The sequence below is a fragment of the Amphiura filiformis genome, chromosome 2 (assembly GCF_039555335.1).
Source record: "Amphiura filiformis chromosome 2, Afil_fr2py, whole genome shotgun sequence".
Taxonomy (NCBI): domain Eukaryota; kingdom Metazoa; phylum Echinodermata; class Ophiuroidea; order Amphilepidida; family Amphiuridae; genus Amphiura; species Amphiura filiformis.
In genome coordinates, this window is record NC_092629.1 from 63,886,022 (window position 1) to 63,902,982 (window position 16,961).

Consider the following 16,961-nt stretch of genomic DNA (forward strand, 5'->3'; position numbering starts at 1 on the left):
ATGTTGGACATGGACAACTAGGCCTGCCTCCGCCAAATGCAACATTGGATACTCTTGGAATGTCCAGAATGTACTTAGTACATTACTTTTAAGTAATTTAGAAATTGTTAATTGTTATACAATTAAACTACAAATTATTTGGATCTACATTGTATCAGTGTTGAATTTTAATGTGTCAGACTTATCCATAAATGAAAATGAAAACATGACAGATACCGATCATTTTGATACAGCTTGTATATTCATGAAATGATTTTAAAACATTTTAGCCATTTTTATACAGATATTTATACCCTAATCATTGATCAACTGCTACCAGAAGCAGGAACTACAGTAGCTATATGTTCAATCACACATATTTCTCCTGGTTTAAGACCGGCTCCTCCTAACCAAAGCAACAAGGATTAATATCAATGTATAAATTAGCTTTGCAATATGATAGACCAAGCTAGTCTCTATCTGTAGTAAAAAGGTGGATGGATGTGATATGTCATCTTTCTTGTCTGCACCCTTTTGGACAAGATTTAATTATATAGCTTTGGTCATCGAGCTTGCCTTGACCATGTTCATCCAACTGGGTCCAATAATTATCATCTATCATGTCTATAGTGCAATTTTCTTTTCATTTTACCTTTGATGCAAACCTGACAAATCAACAATGAAAACTATTTCCAATCCAGAGTACAAAAAAAAACACACAACCCAGTTTAAATCAGGTCATCTTAAACAAAAACATGTATTAACAAAAAAAAAAAAAAAAAAAAAAAAAACAAAAAAACAACAAAAAAACAACTAACTTTGGGAACAACACCAAAAATTATAAATTATTACATCAGGCAATTATCACATCATTAGAGTAAACACTGAATCCTAACCCTGGGTCGATCCTTCATGTAATTATTTCGTGTAAGCTAATCCTAACCCTAATCATAACCCTAATCATAATCCTAACCCTAAAGTAACCCTAACCTTAACCCTAACCCTAATTTCGTGTAAAATTACATGAAGGAATAACCTTAACCCTGAAGCTCCTGGATTCTAGCGTTTTCAGGCCCCTTTTAGCAAAAAAATGGCCTCCAAGGTAATTCTTACTTAATTATCAAAAATTACACAAACATCCACAACTATCAACTGTTAATTATTTAACTAATTAAGTTTCATAACTTGAAAACGGAGATACTTACAGGGGTACGAACTGCATCATAGGCTAGAGCGATGTTTTTATTCGTTTTTATGGTCACTATGAGTTTGTTTAAAATAAAACCACGTGTTTCGTGCTTGATAATTATTTTTCATAATAAGGCATAATGTTGTGATTGCCGGAGACTCCTTTAAGTAAATCGTCACGCCTCTCCCCCAATTCAATGCCGATGAAAGTACTTTTGCCATTGGGAGCTATTGGGCTCTCCAATCTCGCAAACATTGATTAAGGGGTAAGGGGAGAGGGAAGGGGAAAGGGGAAGGTTTGCATTGCTCATCAAACAAAGCCATAATAATTTCACCGAACTATCAGAGCGGCAATCAAAAGAGTTTCAAATTATTTTTAAGGAGTGCCAGCTATTTCTGTCTTGATTGTAGTCCATTCCTATAGTGGGAATTCCAATTGAATGAACGCAGCTTTTAATAGCGTGACGAACATTTGCGTACACTGTGCGATGTACGCCAGCGTGTGAGTAACGCGAAAGTGAATCCAACCATGCCAAAGCACTCGTGATTGGTTAGCATTGTATCCAAGGTGGTGCGTTCGCGTTGTAGTTTGAAATACGAGATATACAATCGCGGTTGGATCGAGTACAGCTGTTGAAAGCTGCGTTCATTCAATTGAAATTCTTACTATAGCATGAAAGCAGTACATTATGCAGTGTCGTATCACAGGCTATATTTAGTGAAACTCTGCACACCACATACTGCAGTTACTGTCCGTTTTCCTATACACAATACACAGTGCTCTTTCCCATTGACGCGTGACCTCACACAAATAGCCCTACGTTAAAAGTATGGGGATATGACTAGTTAACGTCGCTGTGTGAAAAATAACCGGCCAATATTAAAAGTACTCTTCTAAAGTTCTAGAAAATATAGTTTTTAACATGTCCTAAATTTTTAGCTAATTTAGATGTTTGGAAATATTCGTACTTTGGTGTTTTAGTTAATGTTATAGGTAATAGTACATTACCTAGTTAACTTCGCTGTGTGAAAAATAACCGGCCAATATTAAAAGTACTCTTCTAAAATTCTAGACAATATAGTTTTCTATAGTACAATATAGTATTCTAGACAATATATGTCCTAAATTTGTAGCTAATTTAGGTGTTTGGAGAGGGTCGCACTTTTGTGTTTTAGGAAGGATATGTAAACGACAGATAACACTAAAAATATGAAGAAATTATTTCCAAACCGTGTTAAGTCAACAATCATTATGTTGCTCATTTTCAAGAATGCTGGTTTACAAAAAGCAGGCCATTGTCTCATTTCGTGAACAAAGGTACACATACCATTGTTTCCTTTCGTTTCCTTTATAATCGGTTACCCAACTGAAGCTATAATACCAGCTTTATTGCGATATCGCACATGAAAACAGACACATGTGCACAACCAGAGAAGATCCGATTTAATCAGTTGAGCTGTTTCAATGAGTGTTATCTTGGTTTAATAGCTTTTAATGTGGTTTAAGTCCTGCAAAGGTCGAGATGAATTCTACTGTAGACATGACTGCATCATGAGTCAGTGTCGTATCACAGGCTATATTTTGTGAAACTCTAGCACCGGCCAGTGTGGTATCCCTCACGAAAATGTGATCATATTATGTGCTAGTACGAGCATGTTCTGAGCTTTCCGTCAGCATAATTGGAAGAGTTTTGTTTTGTGGATTGGTGTGCTATGTTGAATTTTTTTATGTTTGTACTTTGAAGTGGTGGACGGTCATTTCATTCATAAACAGCTAGAATGATGTCCAGCTGAAACAGGCACAGCCATTGTGTGACATCGTGCTAGCAACCTCTAATTTAGGCTTGGACATACAGATTAAATTACACACCCTTTTATTTAGAGTATGGACTTGCATTGCAGTGCAAGATTTGTGCAGGAATTTGCCGATTCTTGTAGCCTACATTGAGCGCTGCACGGTGTAATTACTAATTTTACAAACTCGTATGAGCTCCGAGCATTAAAGATCATACAAGCTCGCTGGGAGCTTATCCCGGGAGCTTATAAAGTGGTGCATGCAAGTTAAGCTTGCGTGAGCTATAAACAGCGATCGCGTTCTGTTTTCCAAAAATGCGCTCGTATTTGCTAGCTCACATTTGCAAGCTCGTGTGTGATCATAATTTATTGCTCTTGCAAGCTCACACATGCGAGCTCGTATGAGCTCATTGCGAGCTTATCAAGTGATGTTTGTAAGCTCACATGAGATAACTGCGAGCGGGTTGTTTCGCACGTGATCGTAATGGTTCCTAATGAGCACAAAACTAGCTCACAAGCACGTAACCAGCTCGCAACCGCAAGCACATAGCATGGAAGTACAAAATACGCTAAACGTACGTCCATGCACCAAGTGAAAATTTAAACTTTCGCGCCAACACAAGCGTGCCGTAAATTCCACAGATTGTTGTGTACGATGTAGTTAAAGGGGCATTTCGTGATCCACAGCCTCATCCCCACACTTTTCCCAAAAAAAAAGGTGAGATTTTTACACCACTGGATACGTCTGGCTACATAATGTTTATGTACCAAATATTTCTTGCAGATAAATTCGTTCAGCAAAAATATCGCCAAATTTGAAATTCGTTCTGGTGCACCAAAACGAAATTACAACACATTGTCTATGGAGCAGTGTAATACACATAATCATGCATAACTCGCAAACGCAAAATCGGAATCAACTGAAATTTTGGAAATAAGCTTTGTTTGTGGATATCTACTGAAAAATGTCATAAAAAGAGGATGCTAGGATCACGAAATCCTCCTTTAATGGAAATAGTACGTGCCCCGAGAAATTAAACCATAGCGAGATCTGGGCGACCAATCACAAGCCAGATCCATTTAAAGACGCATTACATCATGACCAATTTTAGTTAAGCCAGAAATTGGCTTATCTTTACATAGAGTCACGTGTTAAGAATGTTAACCACAATCCAAAGTAAGTAGTCCACTTGGGAAGCTAACAAACAGAGTACGGTGACAGAAAATATCAGATGTGAAAATCTATCAATTGCACACAAATGAATACAAATCAGCGTTTTATGCTTAAATGTAATAGCCAGAGTATGCAAAATGGGCAAGTGGGCTACGAAGAAGTCTACGGGTTCCGCGGTTTTCGACGCAGTTTAACTGCGTTAGTCACAATGAAATCCACCAAAAATAAATAAAACTGGAGCGGTTACCTCACCATAACTTAACCATGGGACTTCGACAATATTGTGGCATACCATTGTCACCAATGTGAGGGGGGGGGGGCATACTCTCTTGGGATTAAATGGTCAATATTCCTAACAGCAAGAGCACAGCACGATATGGCACCGCTCGAACTCGCAATCCACCGATTGCAAGGCAGAGCCCGTACCTTTGCGCCACAGTGCCCCTTAAAACTAGCTATGCAATATGATAGACCATGCTAGTCAACATGCTCAATAGCAAAAATGTGATGCCAACTTTCCTACGTAGAGACGAATCCAACGAGCCAAGTGCTGGTCAGAATTTAGTCAGCCATGACTGGCCCCCAGCGCACCAAACTGCTATTGTGACTGCCCAATTAGGTGGATTAAAGCCGCTTAAAATCGATATTATGTTGTATTTTCATCATTCTATTGTCTACATGTAACACGGGTGATAAAATCCAGTCTTAAATCCCCGCCAAGATCGCATCATTTCATATTTTAGGTGGAATATACCCTAGGGGTACCCAGCTATGGCTGCCATTGAGGAGTAGGAATGCGAAATTGGATTCGTCTATACCCTCAATTGTATTTTTTTGCTATTAAAATCCACTTTTCAGGGTCAAAATGGCCAATAAGGTCCAAATTAGAAAATAATAAATGAACAGCCTTTTCATGTTAATGAGAAGATATTTATTTTGGATCTTGAATTAAATGCCTTGTAATCAAACAAATATACAAATGAACACACATACGAAACATAAAATCTGTACTTTACTCACTTTCAGCGGGACCAGACACCATAAAATTAGAGTAAACACTTGGTGGACTAGTCCAAACCAAAATCAGTGAGATAAAAACACCAGTAGAATTGGCGCAAAATACTCCAGTCATCAACCGGCAGAGAAAGGTACACATATTGCTCCTGGTTTAAGATTTGCTAATCCTAACCAAAGGAACTAGCTTTTCAATATGATACACTATCTAGGTAAATGATAATAGAAAAACGGTGGATGTGATGCCAACTTTCCTGTCTGCATGCACCCTCACTGAAAGCAACTGAACTAGCATTAGTACCGTTTTGAACAAGATTGATGAATGAGCTTGCCTTGTCCATCCAACTGTATCCAATAATTATTATACCTGTGCCATTTACTTTTCATTTTAATAGTACATGGTGTTACGTAGAATTATCATAAGTCAGTGCAAAATTTGCTATACCAGTGGAACCAAGGTTATTTTGCTTCCTTATACCCTAGGTAACAACACCTGAGTTGGTTCCATTTTTTTCGAGTGTGTCTTCGGCGGCCATTTTGAAATTCAAAATGGCCACTATATTTAGCCTTTTTTAAAGCCGTATTTGTCCCTAAAGCGCACGAAGTCATATTTTTCTTAATGATTATTTATACTTTTGATTGTCAAAATGTACTAAGAACATAATTAGGATAATTTTCTAGAATCGAAGATGGCTGCCAAATCCAAAATGGCCGCCAATTTGTCTAAAATGGTCTGCCAGCTATAAGGACATTGATTTCTTTCCTTTTTCCTGATTATTTTCACTGCTTATGTTTCTGAGAATTCACTGAGAACAAAAAAAACTTAATTTGGCCCATTTTCTCCAATCCAAGATGGCCTCTAAATCCAAAATGGCCGCCTTTTATTAAAATATGGCATACCGCTTTGAACAATTACTATCATTGAGAGTAAAATACATCTATCTTATTTCTGTCAGATATGGATAAGAAAATGATTCTAAACATCTTAAAGTAGTGCAACAACATTGTTTAAGGAGAATATAGGTGCATTTACCCTTTCAAAATGGCTGCCAAAGTGTCTTGAAATTGGCTAAGATTAATTTTTCAGCATTTATGCAATGAAATGCAGAAAATCTTGTTTTTAAAAGTTAAAATTTCAATATTGTAATTCAACTTCAAACATTTATGATAGAGCTGACCTTGAGGCATTTAAATGCCAAGTTGTCATCATAAGTTCCAGTTTGGTGCACAGCTGTAGGTCTATCATATTGGTACACTCTTCATCTGCTCTACAATCAAATGCTTCTGTATAAAGTCAGATTGTGTCGTCTGCAGGAACATCTTCTGGAGCATTGCTTATTCCACATCCGCACCTAACAAGCTTGACAACAGACTCGGGAGCTTTTGCAATGTCTGACAGGATATGTACTGGAATGTTATCTACATCACTCGACCATCCTAGCTTGAACGGGTCTGGAATATTTGGATTTACCACAAGGTCTTGACTCCAAATATATGCTTGCATATGCGCCCACAGAATGTGTTGATGCCACGCACTAGAAGTTGAAGGAATTTTATCAATCCTCCCTGCTTGGCTCTTGAAGCCTTTCCATCTCAGTTTTTTAGCTGTGTTGGCCTGTAGGTCATTTTTTTTGCCCATGAGCCTGCAAAAAACCTTCTCACACCGTGAAACAACACTTTAAGAGGGCATTTCCGCATCACCAAGTTGACTCGGTGCTGTGAGTTCTTCAGGTGTTGCTTCAGTGAAGGCCTTGAAAGCTTGCCTATACCTCTGATATGTCCACATGTGTCGCATCGTGTGAAACAATGAAATCCCGGAAGCGCTGCTGCTTTTGATGTCCCAAGACGGATATTTATTTGTTTCAGCAAGACTTTCCTTCTGTTGTCATCTGTTCCCATAAGCATGGTTGTCTGAAGACCAAGAACCGTGAGTCTTCGAAGAGCAAGGACCATAACATCTGTATCTTGGGTTATAATATGGACATTCTTTCCAGCTTGAGAGAGCTCTGCTAGCTGCATGTAGCATGGTTAGAGTGTCTGCTTCCTCTTGTGTACTAACACCTGTCGATGGCTGAATATAATTCATGTTGCTTTTCACATGCAGACGTGTTACAGTATTTATGAAGGTTGCCGTGTCATATTTGATAATTATGGAAGAGAAAACTCAATCAAAGATATAATCAGACGAACATCATTCAGACAACCATACTTATGGGAACAGGTGACAACAGAAGGAAACTCTTGCTGAAACCAATACATATCCGTCTTGGGACATCAAAAGCAGCAGCGCTTCCAGGATTTCATTGTTTCACACGATGCGACACATGTGGACATATCAGAGGTATAGGCAAGAAGACTGCTTTCAAGGCCTTCACTGAAGCAACACCTGAAGAACTCACAGCACCGAGTCAGCTTGGTGATGCAGAAATGCCTTCTCCAAGTGTTGTTTCAGGCTGTGAGAGGTTTTTGTGCAGACTCATGGGCACAAAAAATGACCTATAGGCCAACACAGCTGAAACACTGAGATGGAAACGCTTCAAGAGCCAACCAGGGGGATTGATAAAATCCTCCAACTTCTGGTGCGTGGCATCAACACATTCCTGTCGATGTCTGAACATCATTCGTGTTACTTTTCACATGCAGACGTGTTACAGTGACAATGAGGGTTGCCGTGTCATATTTGATAATTATGGAAGAGAAAACTCAAATCAACCATGCTTATGGGAACAGGTGGCAACAGAAGGAAAATCTTGCTGAAACCAATACATATCCGTCTTGGGACATCAAAAGCAGCCGCGCTTCCGGGATTTCATTGTTTAACAGGATGCGACACATGTGGACATATCAGAAGTATAGGCAAGAAGACTGCCTTCAAGGCCTTCACTGAAGCAACACCTGAAGAACTTACAGCACTGAGTCAACTTGGTGATGCAGAAATGCCTTCTTAAAGTGTTGTTTCACGCTGTGAGAGGGTTTTTTGCAGGCTCATGGGCACAAAGAGGTACAGGCAAGAAGACGGCTTTCAAGGCCTTCACTGAAGCAACACCTGAGGAACTCACAGCACTGAGTCAACTTGGTGATGCAGAAATGCCTTCTCAAAGTGTTGTTTCAGGCTGTGAAAATGACCTACAGGCAAACACAGCTGAAAAACTGAGACGGAAACGCTTCAAGAGCCAACCAAACTTCTGTGCGTGGCATCAACACATTCTGCGGGCGCATATGCAGAATGTTTGAACTCAAGACCTTGTGGTTCATCCAAATATTCCAGACCCATTCAAGCTAGGATGGTCGAGTGATGCAGATAACATTCCAGTACCTATCCTGTCGAGTCTATTGTCGAGCTTGTTAGGTGCGGATGTGGAATAAGCAAATGCTCCAGAAGATGTTCCTGCAGACGACACTATCTAAGCTGACTTGTTCAGAAGCATGTGCTTGTGGAGCCGATGAAGAGTGTACCAATACAGCTCTGTGCACCAAACTGAGGAACTTGAAAATACTGATAACATAGATGATGAGTATTGATGGCAACTAGGCATTTAGATGCCTCAAGGTCAGCTCTATCATAAATGTCTAAAGTTGAATTACAATATATTTCAACTTTTAAAAACATGATTTTCTGCTTTTCATTGTATAAATGCTGAAAATTAATTATAGCCAATTTCAAACACTTTGGCGGCCATTTTGAAAGTGAAATACACATGTTTTCTCCTTAAGCAATGTTGTTGCACTACTTTAAGATGTTTAGAATAATTTTAATTTCCATATCTGACAGAAATGAGATACATGTATTTTACTCTCGATGATAGTAATTGCCAAAAGCGGTATGCAATATTTTAATAAAAGGCGGCCATTTTGGATTTAGAGGCCATCTTGGATTAGAGGAAATGGACCAAATTAAGTTGTTAGTTCTCAGTTGATTCTCAGAAACATTAGTAGCGAAAATAATCAGGAAAAAGGAAAGAAATCAATATCCTTATAACTGGCAGACCATTTTAGACAAATTGGCGGCCATTTTGGATTTGGCAGCCATCTTGGATTCTAGAAAATGATCCTAATTATGTTCTTAGTGGATATTGACAATCAAAAGTATAAATAATCATTAAGAAAAATATGACTTTGTGCGCTTTCGGGACAAATACGGCTTAAAAAAGGCTAAAAATAGTGGCCATTTTGAATTTCAAAATGGCCGCCGAAGACACATTCGAAAAAAATGGAACCAACTCAGGTTTGGTTCGTAGGGGTATTCAGAAGCTAAAAAGCATTGGTTCCACTAGTGTAGCAAATTTTGCACTGGGTTACGTAACACCATGTACTATAAGATGCAAATAGAGCAAAATTAACAAAAAGTTCAAATCCAGAGTTTAAATAGAGTCAAATATCTATAATAAATTACTGAAACTGGCGAATTTTTTTGCAATGCGAAGAATAAGGTCGTGCGCACCCCAATAAAACATTGAATTTTGGTTTTTGTTTACGTTGAGGGGGTTATATTAAGTTAATTAGTTGCAAAAGCACTGAAAGGGCCTTTCAGACTAAAATAACAATGCCATATTTTTCACTCGCAACTTCTTTTTTTTATCCCATACTCCGGTCCCGGGGGGGGGGGGCACTTCAATTTGAAATGGATATAGGTGTAGGGCTGGCACTTTCGCACTAAGGGGAATTCGGTGAGAGCAAAATGTAAAAAATATGGGGTCGTTGGGTGAGAACATGTCCTTTTTTTAAATGGAATCTATGGGTGAGAACCGAAACAGCGCCACAGAAACCTCGAAAATCGAATTTCTAGTTCTAAATGGCTTCAAATTTCATTGTTTTTTCAAAATAAGTAACAAAATCAGTGATTAATGAAAGTTGCTGTTCAAATTGAACTTGTAAGGGTCTTTGGGTGACAAATCAAATGGAAAAATAAGGGGTCTTCGGGTGACAGAGCATGTGTTCTTAAAAAATATGGGGTCTTTGGGTGACAGCGACGCTGAAAAAGGGGGTCTTAACAGCCCTACATACGCGTCACCTCCAAAGTTGGAGTGCCCCCCCCCCCCGGACTCCGGTCACTGCATCAACTATTACATCACACAGTAGAAACTCATTAACGTGTATCAACTAATTTATCAACATCAGCGTTCAACTGGTTTTTTTAATGTTTAACCTATTGTCAACAGTAGAGTGTTTGTTTATTGAATTAGTTCAAGTGTTTGATGCTTTTGTGTTGAAGGACAAATTAATCAGGGTTGCCAAACCTGCGGTTTGGTAGCCCAAATGGGTGACTTTTCAAGATTTTCCCTCAGACTTTTGACAATTTCTTGTCTCATAGGAACAGATGGTTAAGAAAAAAAGGTTTACTTTTCAGCAATGCAGGTGCAAGTCTGGTAAGGCTAAGCATTTGGATGTCTTGAAGGCTTACATTTATTCAACTTAGGAACTGCTGCTCAGACGCTGGGTCGGAGAGGGTTTGTCCGATATTGGGTCACTCATAGGAGCAGCTGACGGGTAATCTGTGTCTGTGCATGTCCATGTTGAACGTGAGTGTCCTACAAAATTATAAATTTATTTTGATTGTTCTGAGACTGCACTTCAAATTGCGCTGCATCAGGTAAAATTGCACCACAACTTTCAAAATGGGGTGCACCCCAAGGCAAATAAATTAACTCAAACATTGAAATTGCACCTGACCTTCTCAATTGTAATTCTAAATGACTGCTAGTAATAATAACAAAACCTAGTTCAAATAAGGTCATGATAGGCATATCAACACAAAATATCAGTACCGCCAAAGACAGTGACCGTGAATGACGGTGACCGCGAAAGACGGGCGACTGCTAGTGCTAGTATCAACAAAAAACAAGCGCACCAGGCATCAGATCAAAGAGTAAACCCTTGATGCAATAGTCCAAACCAAAAGGATTTAGCTAAAGATTCTCAGTGAAATGATAACGCTCTTATCACACATTAAATTTGCTTTTTGAATCACTTATTGTCCCTCATTTCGATTATTATGACTTATTTATCCAAACTTGGCATTCTTCAAAATGCAGCTGTGCTAGCTGGTAAGATAATTCTCTGTTATAAGTTCAAAAAGTAAAAGACAACTATTACTTTTCGTGATCCAAATGCCTTGTAATCAAACAAATATACAAATGAACACACATACGAAATATAAAATCTGTACTTTACTCACTTTCAGCGGCACCAGGCACCATTAAATTCGAGTAAACACTTGGTGGACTAGTCCAAACCAAAATCAGTGAGATAAAAACACCAGTAGATTTGGCGCAAAATAATCCAGTCATCAACCGGCAGAGAAAAGTACACATAATTGTTCCTGGTTTAAAGAATTGCTCCTCCAAACCAAAGCAACAAGGATTCACATAAATTTCACAACTAGCTTTGCAATATGATGGATATGATACGCCATGCCAGTCTCTTTTCGCTACCTACATATTATAGCAAAATTGGAGATGTGATGCCAACTTTCCTGTCATTTAATAGTACCGTTTTTGAACAAGATTTATTATAGCTTTGGTGAATGAGCTTGCCTTGGCCATCCAACTGTGTCCAATAATTATACTATTTTCTTTTCTTTTTAAGTTTGATGCAAATAGAGCAAAATTAACAAAAAGATTAGGCCAAGTAAAATAAAACACATGTTTCACGTCAGGGTTTTTGAAAAAAAGGAGGAAGAGGGGCCTTTTTATTTTTTATCTCAAAATCGGTGTAAATACCATAATTAGAGCTGTTTTAGCGTATACAATAATGTCTGGTCTGAAAGTGGAAAAAGGAGGAGGCCTCTTTTTATTTGTTGTTCTGAGAGATAGGCCCCTCTAACTATCACAAAACCGTATAAAAGTGTTTCTTGTATATGAGCAAGGCTATAGAAAGCATCTCTACTTCCTAGACATATTTTTTGAAAAGTTATAACTGAATTCCAAAAATAAAAATAAAATTGATGAAACCTCAAAAAAGGAAGCGGGAGGGGACGTGATACATGTTTATTTTTTTATTTGGCCTGAGTTCAAATCCCGGGTTCAAATAGAGTCAAATATAATAATAAATAAAACCTAGTTCAAATAAGGTCAAGATAGGCCTACCAACAAAAATCAAATCAAAAGGTTATATTAACTAAAAATAAAATAAATTGAAGGACAACACTAAAGAACTAATTTCGGGGACGTGATCACCAGGCATCAGATCAAAGAGTAAACCCTTGGTGTAATAGTCCAAACCAAAATGATTTGATCTCGGTGAAATGATATATAGCACTCTTATCCAAAACAAAATCATACACATCAGTGGGTTTATATTCAGAGGAAGCCGCGCACCACAGACACAACTTTGGAATAGAAAAAAGTTTAAATAGAGTCAAATATAACAATAAACTAGTTCAAATAAGGTCAAGTTAACAAAACATAAATTAGTTCAAGTATTAGGCTATTAACAAAAAATACAGCACCAAAACACTTACTTTGGGGACATGACAACACCACGAGTTGCATCACTAGAGTAATCACTTGCTGGAATATAACCCAAATTCAATGAGATAAAAGCACCAGCAGGTTTGGGGCAAAATAATCCAGTCATCATCCAACAAAAAAAGAACACATTATTGCTCTTGGTTTTGCAATATTGCACCTCCTATAACCAAAGCAATAGAGATTCACACATGTTTAAACTACTCCCTATTCCAGAAAATACAGCACTAATTTTGTGGAATTAAAAAATAATCCTGTTTTGTCAAACGAAACCGAGCTAAATCCTAATCCTTTAGTTAGTCCTAAATGGCAATAAAAGTCCAATTTTAATATTTTTGCAATGAGGTAAAATGGTCCAAAACATGCCAGTTTTGCATGTTTTCTTACAATTGTAGTGACAACATTGTGAGACTTGGCACAAGTCTAAGCATTCAAAATCTTGAGTATAGGCTAAGAGTTATAGCTCATAATTTTAACATAACTGTATATGTTATTTTTGCTAACTGGTTATGAAAAAGTTTGGGAAAATGTGTTTTCCAAAAATTAGAATGCATAACTTAAAATTACTCTTTGTTCAAGTCTTCGGGCCATTGTCACAGAATACGAAAACACCCTAAAAACGCATGTTTTTGGTCCTTATTTCCAAAAATTGACCAAATATTAAAAATTTGACTTTTATTGCCAGTTAGGACTACCTAAAGGATTCGGATTTAGCTAGGCTTTATTTAGCAAACCCGGATAATATTTTATTTAATCCAAAAAAATTAGCGAGCACTGTATTTTTCTGGAATGGGGAGTAGTCTAGTTTTGCAATATTAACCAGTACAGCATGCTAGTCCATTCCTGGCAAAATGGTGAATGAGAAAAAAAATGGCGAATGAGACAAAAAAAACCACCCAAACCATGTCCATCAAACGTGGGTCTGATTTTCTTTTACAGAACAGTTTTCTTTTCAAAATTTTAAGGTCAAATTAAAAAACAAAACAAAACAAAACAAAAAATTATATACATCACATTCCTATCTTTCATTGTAATTCTACTAATATAAAATGGATCAGTGATTCCAACTCCCATATATTTTAGGGCAATTTTATTTAGCAAAGCAATGGGCTATTCCAGCTGAAATCGATACACCCTCTATTGAAGACATGACATTAATCTTCCCACACAGGGAGTGTGAATTTCAAATGGGGTTCCCTTAATTTGAAATCTCCATTTGAAATCTACACCCCCTGTGAGGGAGATTAAGGTCATGTATTCTACAAGCTAAGGGTGTATAGATTTCAAAAGAAATAGCCAAATCAAATCCATTGACTTGTACAAGGCAAGTGATTCTTAGAATAAAGGATAAATAAGTTTACAAAATTCTCATTGAAAAAATTGACAAAGGAAGACTATTAAGGGCTGGGGTATGAACGTTTGGACAGTATTTATTGTGGGACATTAGAGCACATCAGACCTATCGAATTGCATTCTGAATACGAAGAATGTCATTCTGATATCAAATAATTTTGATTTTTGAAATTCGCAATTTAATACACATTTTATGGCAAATCATTAAAATTGATATTTTTGATATTTAACAGTACTTGAAGTAAACTTTATAAATTTGATGATTTATACTTAAAGTGTATGTAGATGGGATGAAAAGCCGACGATCAATTGAAAATTTTGACCTTTCGTATTGAAGATATGGATTTTTTTCCCAAAAAGACCTAATTTTTTTTGAAAAAAAAAAAAAAAAAATCCATATCTTCAATATGAAAGGTCAAAATTTTCAATTGACTGTCGGCTTTTCCTCCCTGCTACATACACTTTAAGAATATGTCATTAGATTTATATAATTTACTTCGAGGACTGTTATATATCAAAATTTGAAAAATATCAAATTTTTATAATTTGTCATAAAATTTGTATTATATTGTGATTTAAAAAAATGAAAATTATTTGATATCAGATGGTCTGAGGTGCTCTCATATCCCACAAAAAATACTGTCGAAACGCAATAAACGCTCATTTTAGATCCCTTAATAGTACTTAACAAAAAGCCCCATTCAATTACATGTTATAGGTATCTATCAAACCTCCATCATTGACTTAAATGTCAAATATGAAAAATCTGATTTTTATTATTTTCTAAATAGTTAGCATGGAAAAAGTTTATTTTTGTAAAAATTTGCTTACAGGTACCACAAGCTATATAATATCACAAAATTAAATTAAATTCTTGGAAGTTTGGTTTTGGAAACATTTTGCCAAAGATACTGTGTATTATTTTGCCCTACAGGTGGGACTCAACAGAGGCGCTCTGAATGTAAATATGTGACGTCACCGGTCACCTCATCTATAGGACATCATCTAACTTTTGGATTGTTCCCTAAGTGATTAATACAGGGGAGTATTTTTATACAATTTTGGGCAGCCAGGTGGAGATTAAAGTCATAATGTACGATCTTATAATATGAATTTGGTTAATTTTTTAAAAACCTGATTTTTTGGCATATTTGTAATGTTTACACATGTCACAACTTGCACCTAAATGGAATCAGCCAAATTTGTTGTGTTTGTAGGTAAACAGAGCAAAGTTTGACATAAAGTCATAATTCAAGAAATTATGACTTTATGTCCGCCCATAGAACTGCGTGTTAAACGGCCAAAATAACAAGCAGTGTTTCTTTCATGTTACCTCGTTATTTCAGCTCAAAATGGACAGAAACCATTCCCCAGCATTATTACTAGTATTATTTCAGCATTTTGAGTATATATTAACAAATTTAAAATTTGTAGGAAATCGTACATTAAGCCTTAATGCAAATCGTAGCAATCCTGAAATTGGGTTCGGAACTTCATGTGCACCGTCACAAATTTCTAGGCATACCGATTGCTGTTGGAGAAAAATGCAAAATCCATCATTCATGACACCTAACCCTCTACCTAGTTAAGCAGTAACACTTGATGATAAAATACTATTCTGTACAACAATTATGAAAACTTCAACAACTTTATTATCATTCGATACAGTAAGTTATGTACATGTTTAATATATATTTTACTTTTAAAGGGGCATTTCATGATTCACTGGTCCCCTCACTAACATTGAACTCAAAACAAACTTTAAGCTTTTTATACCATCAGTAACCTAGGACTACCCAAGCGTGCCTCCACACGGAGCGACCATTTAAACAAACAAACACTGTTTGTGTGCGTTACTTTTTTTTGCAGATTTTGTTGTTTGACAAGACAACATCCAATTTGTATTTTCCAGCTGACGACTGACAGAAATGACAACACATTAACCCATGGGGCATTGTAAAACATGAAATTAAGCGCAAAATTCAATGTCCAAATCAGCTGAAATTTTGGAAATAAGCCTTTTTTCGGGATATCTATTGAACTATGCCCTAAAAGGAGGATGCTAGAATCATGCAATGCCTCTTTAACAAACTTATTTAGGATCAGTCAAGTTTTTTTTTATTTCTGTGGGGAACAAAGAAAAAAAAGTCAACTCATGTAAAACATTTTTTTTTTTTCAATTGACTGACCAACTGCTGTATAATAGAATATTTTTATGATGTTTTTATTTTTGTGAATTTTAAAGCTAGTTAGTCAATTGAATATATGAATACAAAAGCCACCTAAGTCCATACTTAAACCAAATTGAGTTAAGCATGGGAAAGTGTTGCTTTACATAGGCCTGTCATATGTATGAAAGAACAACTCAAATTCATCCTCTGTGTCTATTGAGCATGTGAAAAATAGCATGTATGAAAGAATCACCCAATTCCATGATTTGAGTCTTGTAACACATTGATTAAAATCCAGTATGTATAAAAGTCCACTTGTAACACATTCATTGCTAGAGAGTGACTTTTGAAAAAAAATGGGTTTAATAAAAGAAAGTGTGTGGTTTATATTACATGGCAGAATGCTTATCAACATTATACATACCTGTGCGCTTTATTTTGTATTATCTTACTAGTGGTAATCTCATTCTAACATTGTTGTCTTTGTATATGATTCAAAAACCACCTAAGTCCAAAATTTAAAATGAACCCCACGAAGTCCCTGAAATGCTAATCGTCATACCTAATACAGGTTAATCCACTCATTTGCACGTACAACTTACCATATTGACCAGGTAAATCTAACTGAAGGATTTAAAATGATACACAGGTTTTTCTCTCAAAATCACTTCCCATGGACTTAGGTGGCTTTTGTATTCATGTATTCAATTTTTAATATGTATTTCTACATAGGAGAGCACGATTTAATTGTGGCTCGTGTTTTGTTCAACAGGGGGAAATTTTGAGTGCACTCAGCATGTATTGCACCATTTAGAGGTGCAA

The 16,961-nt window shown here is 36.7% G+C and overlaps 1 protein-coding gene across 1 annotated transcript in view; it reads right to left on the reverse strand.

Moving 5' to 3' along the window:
* Positions 1-305: 305 nt before the first annotated feature.
* LOC140142068 (uncharacterized) overlaps positions 306-16,961 on the reverse strand; it is a 37,563-nt gene continuing 20,907 nt past the window's right edge. Inside the window, exon 8 of the mRNA XM_072164024.1 lies at positions 306-385. Within this exon, the coding sequence (XP_072020125.1) occupies positions 306-385 (80 nt within the window). The remainder of the gene's footprint in view (positions 386-16,961) is intronic.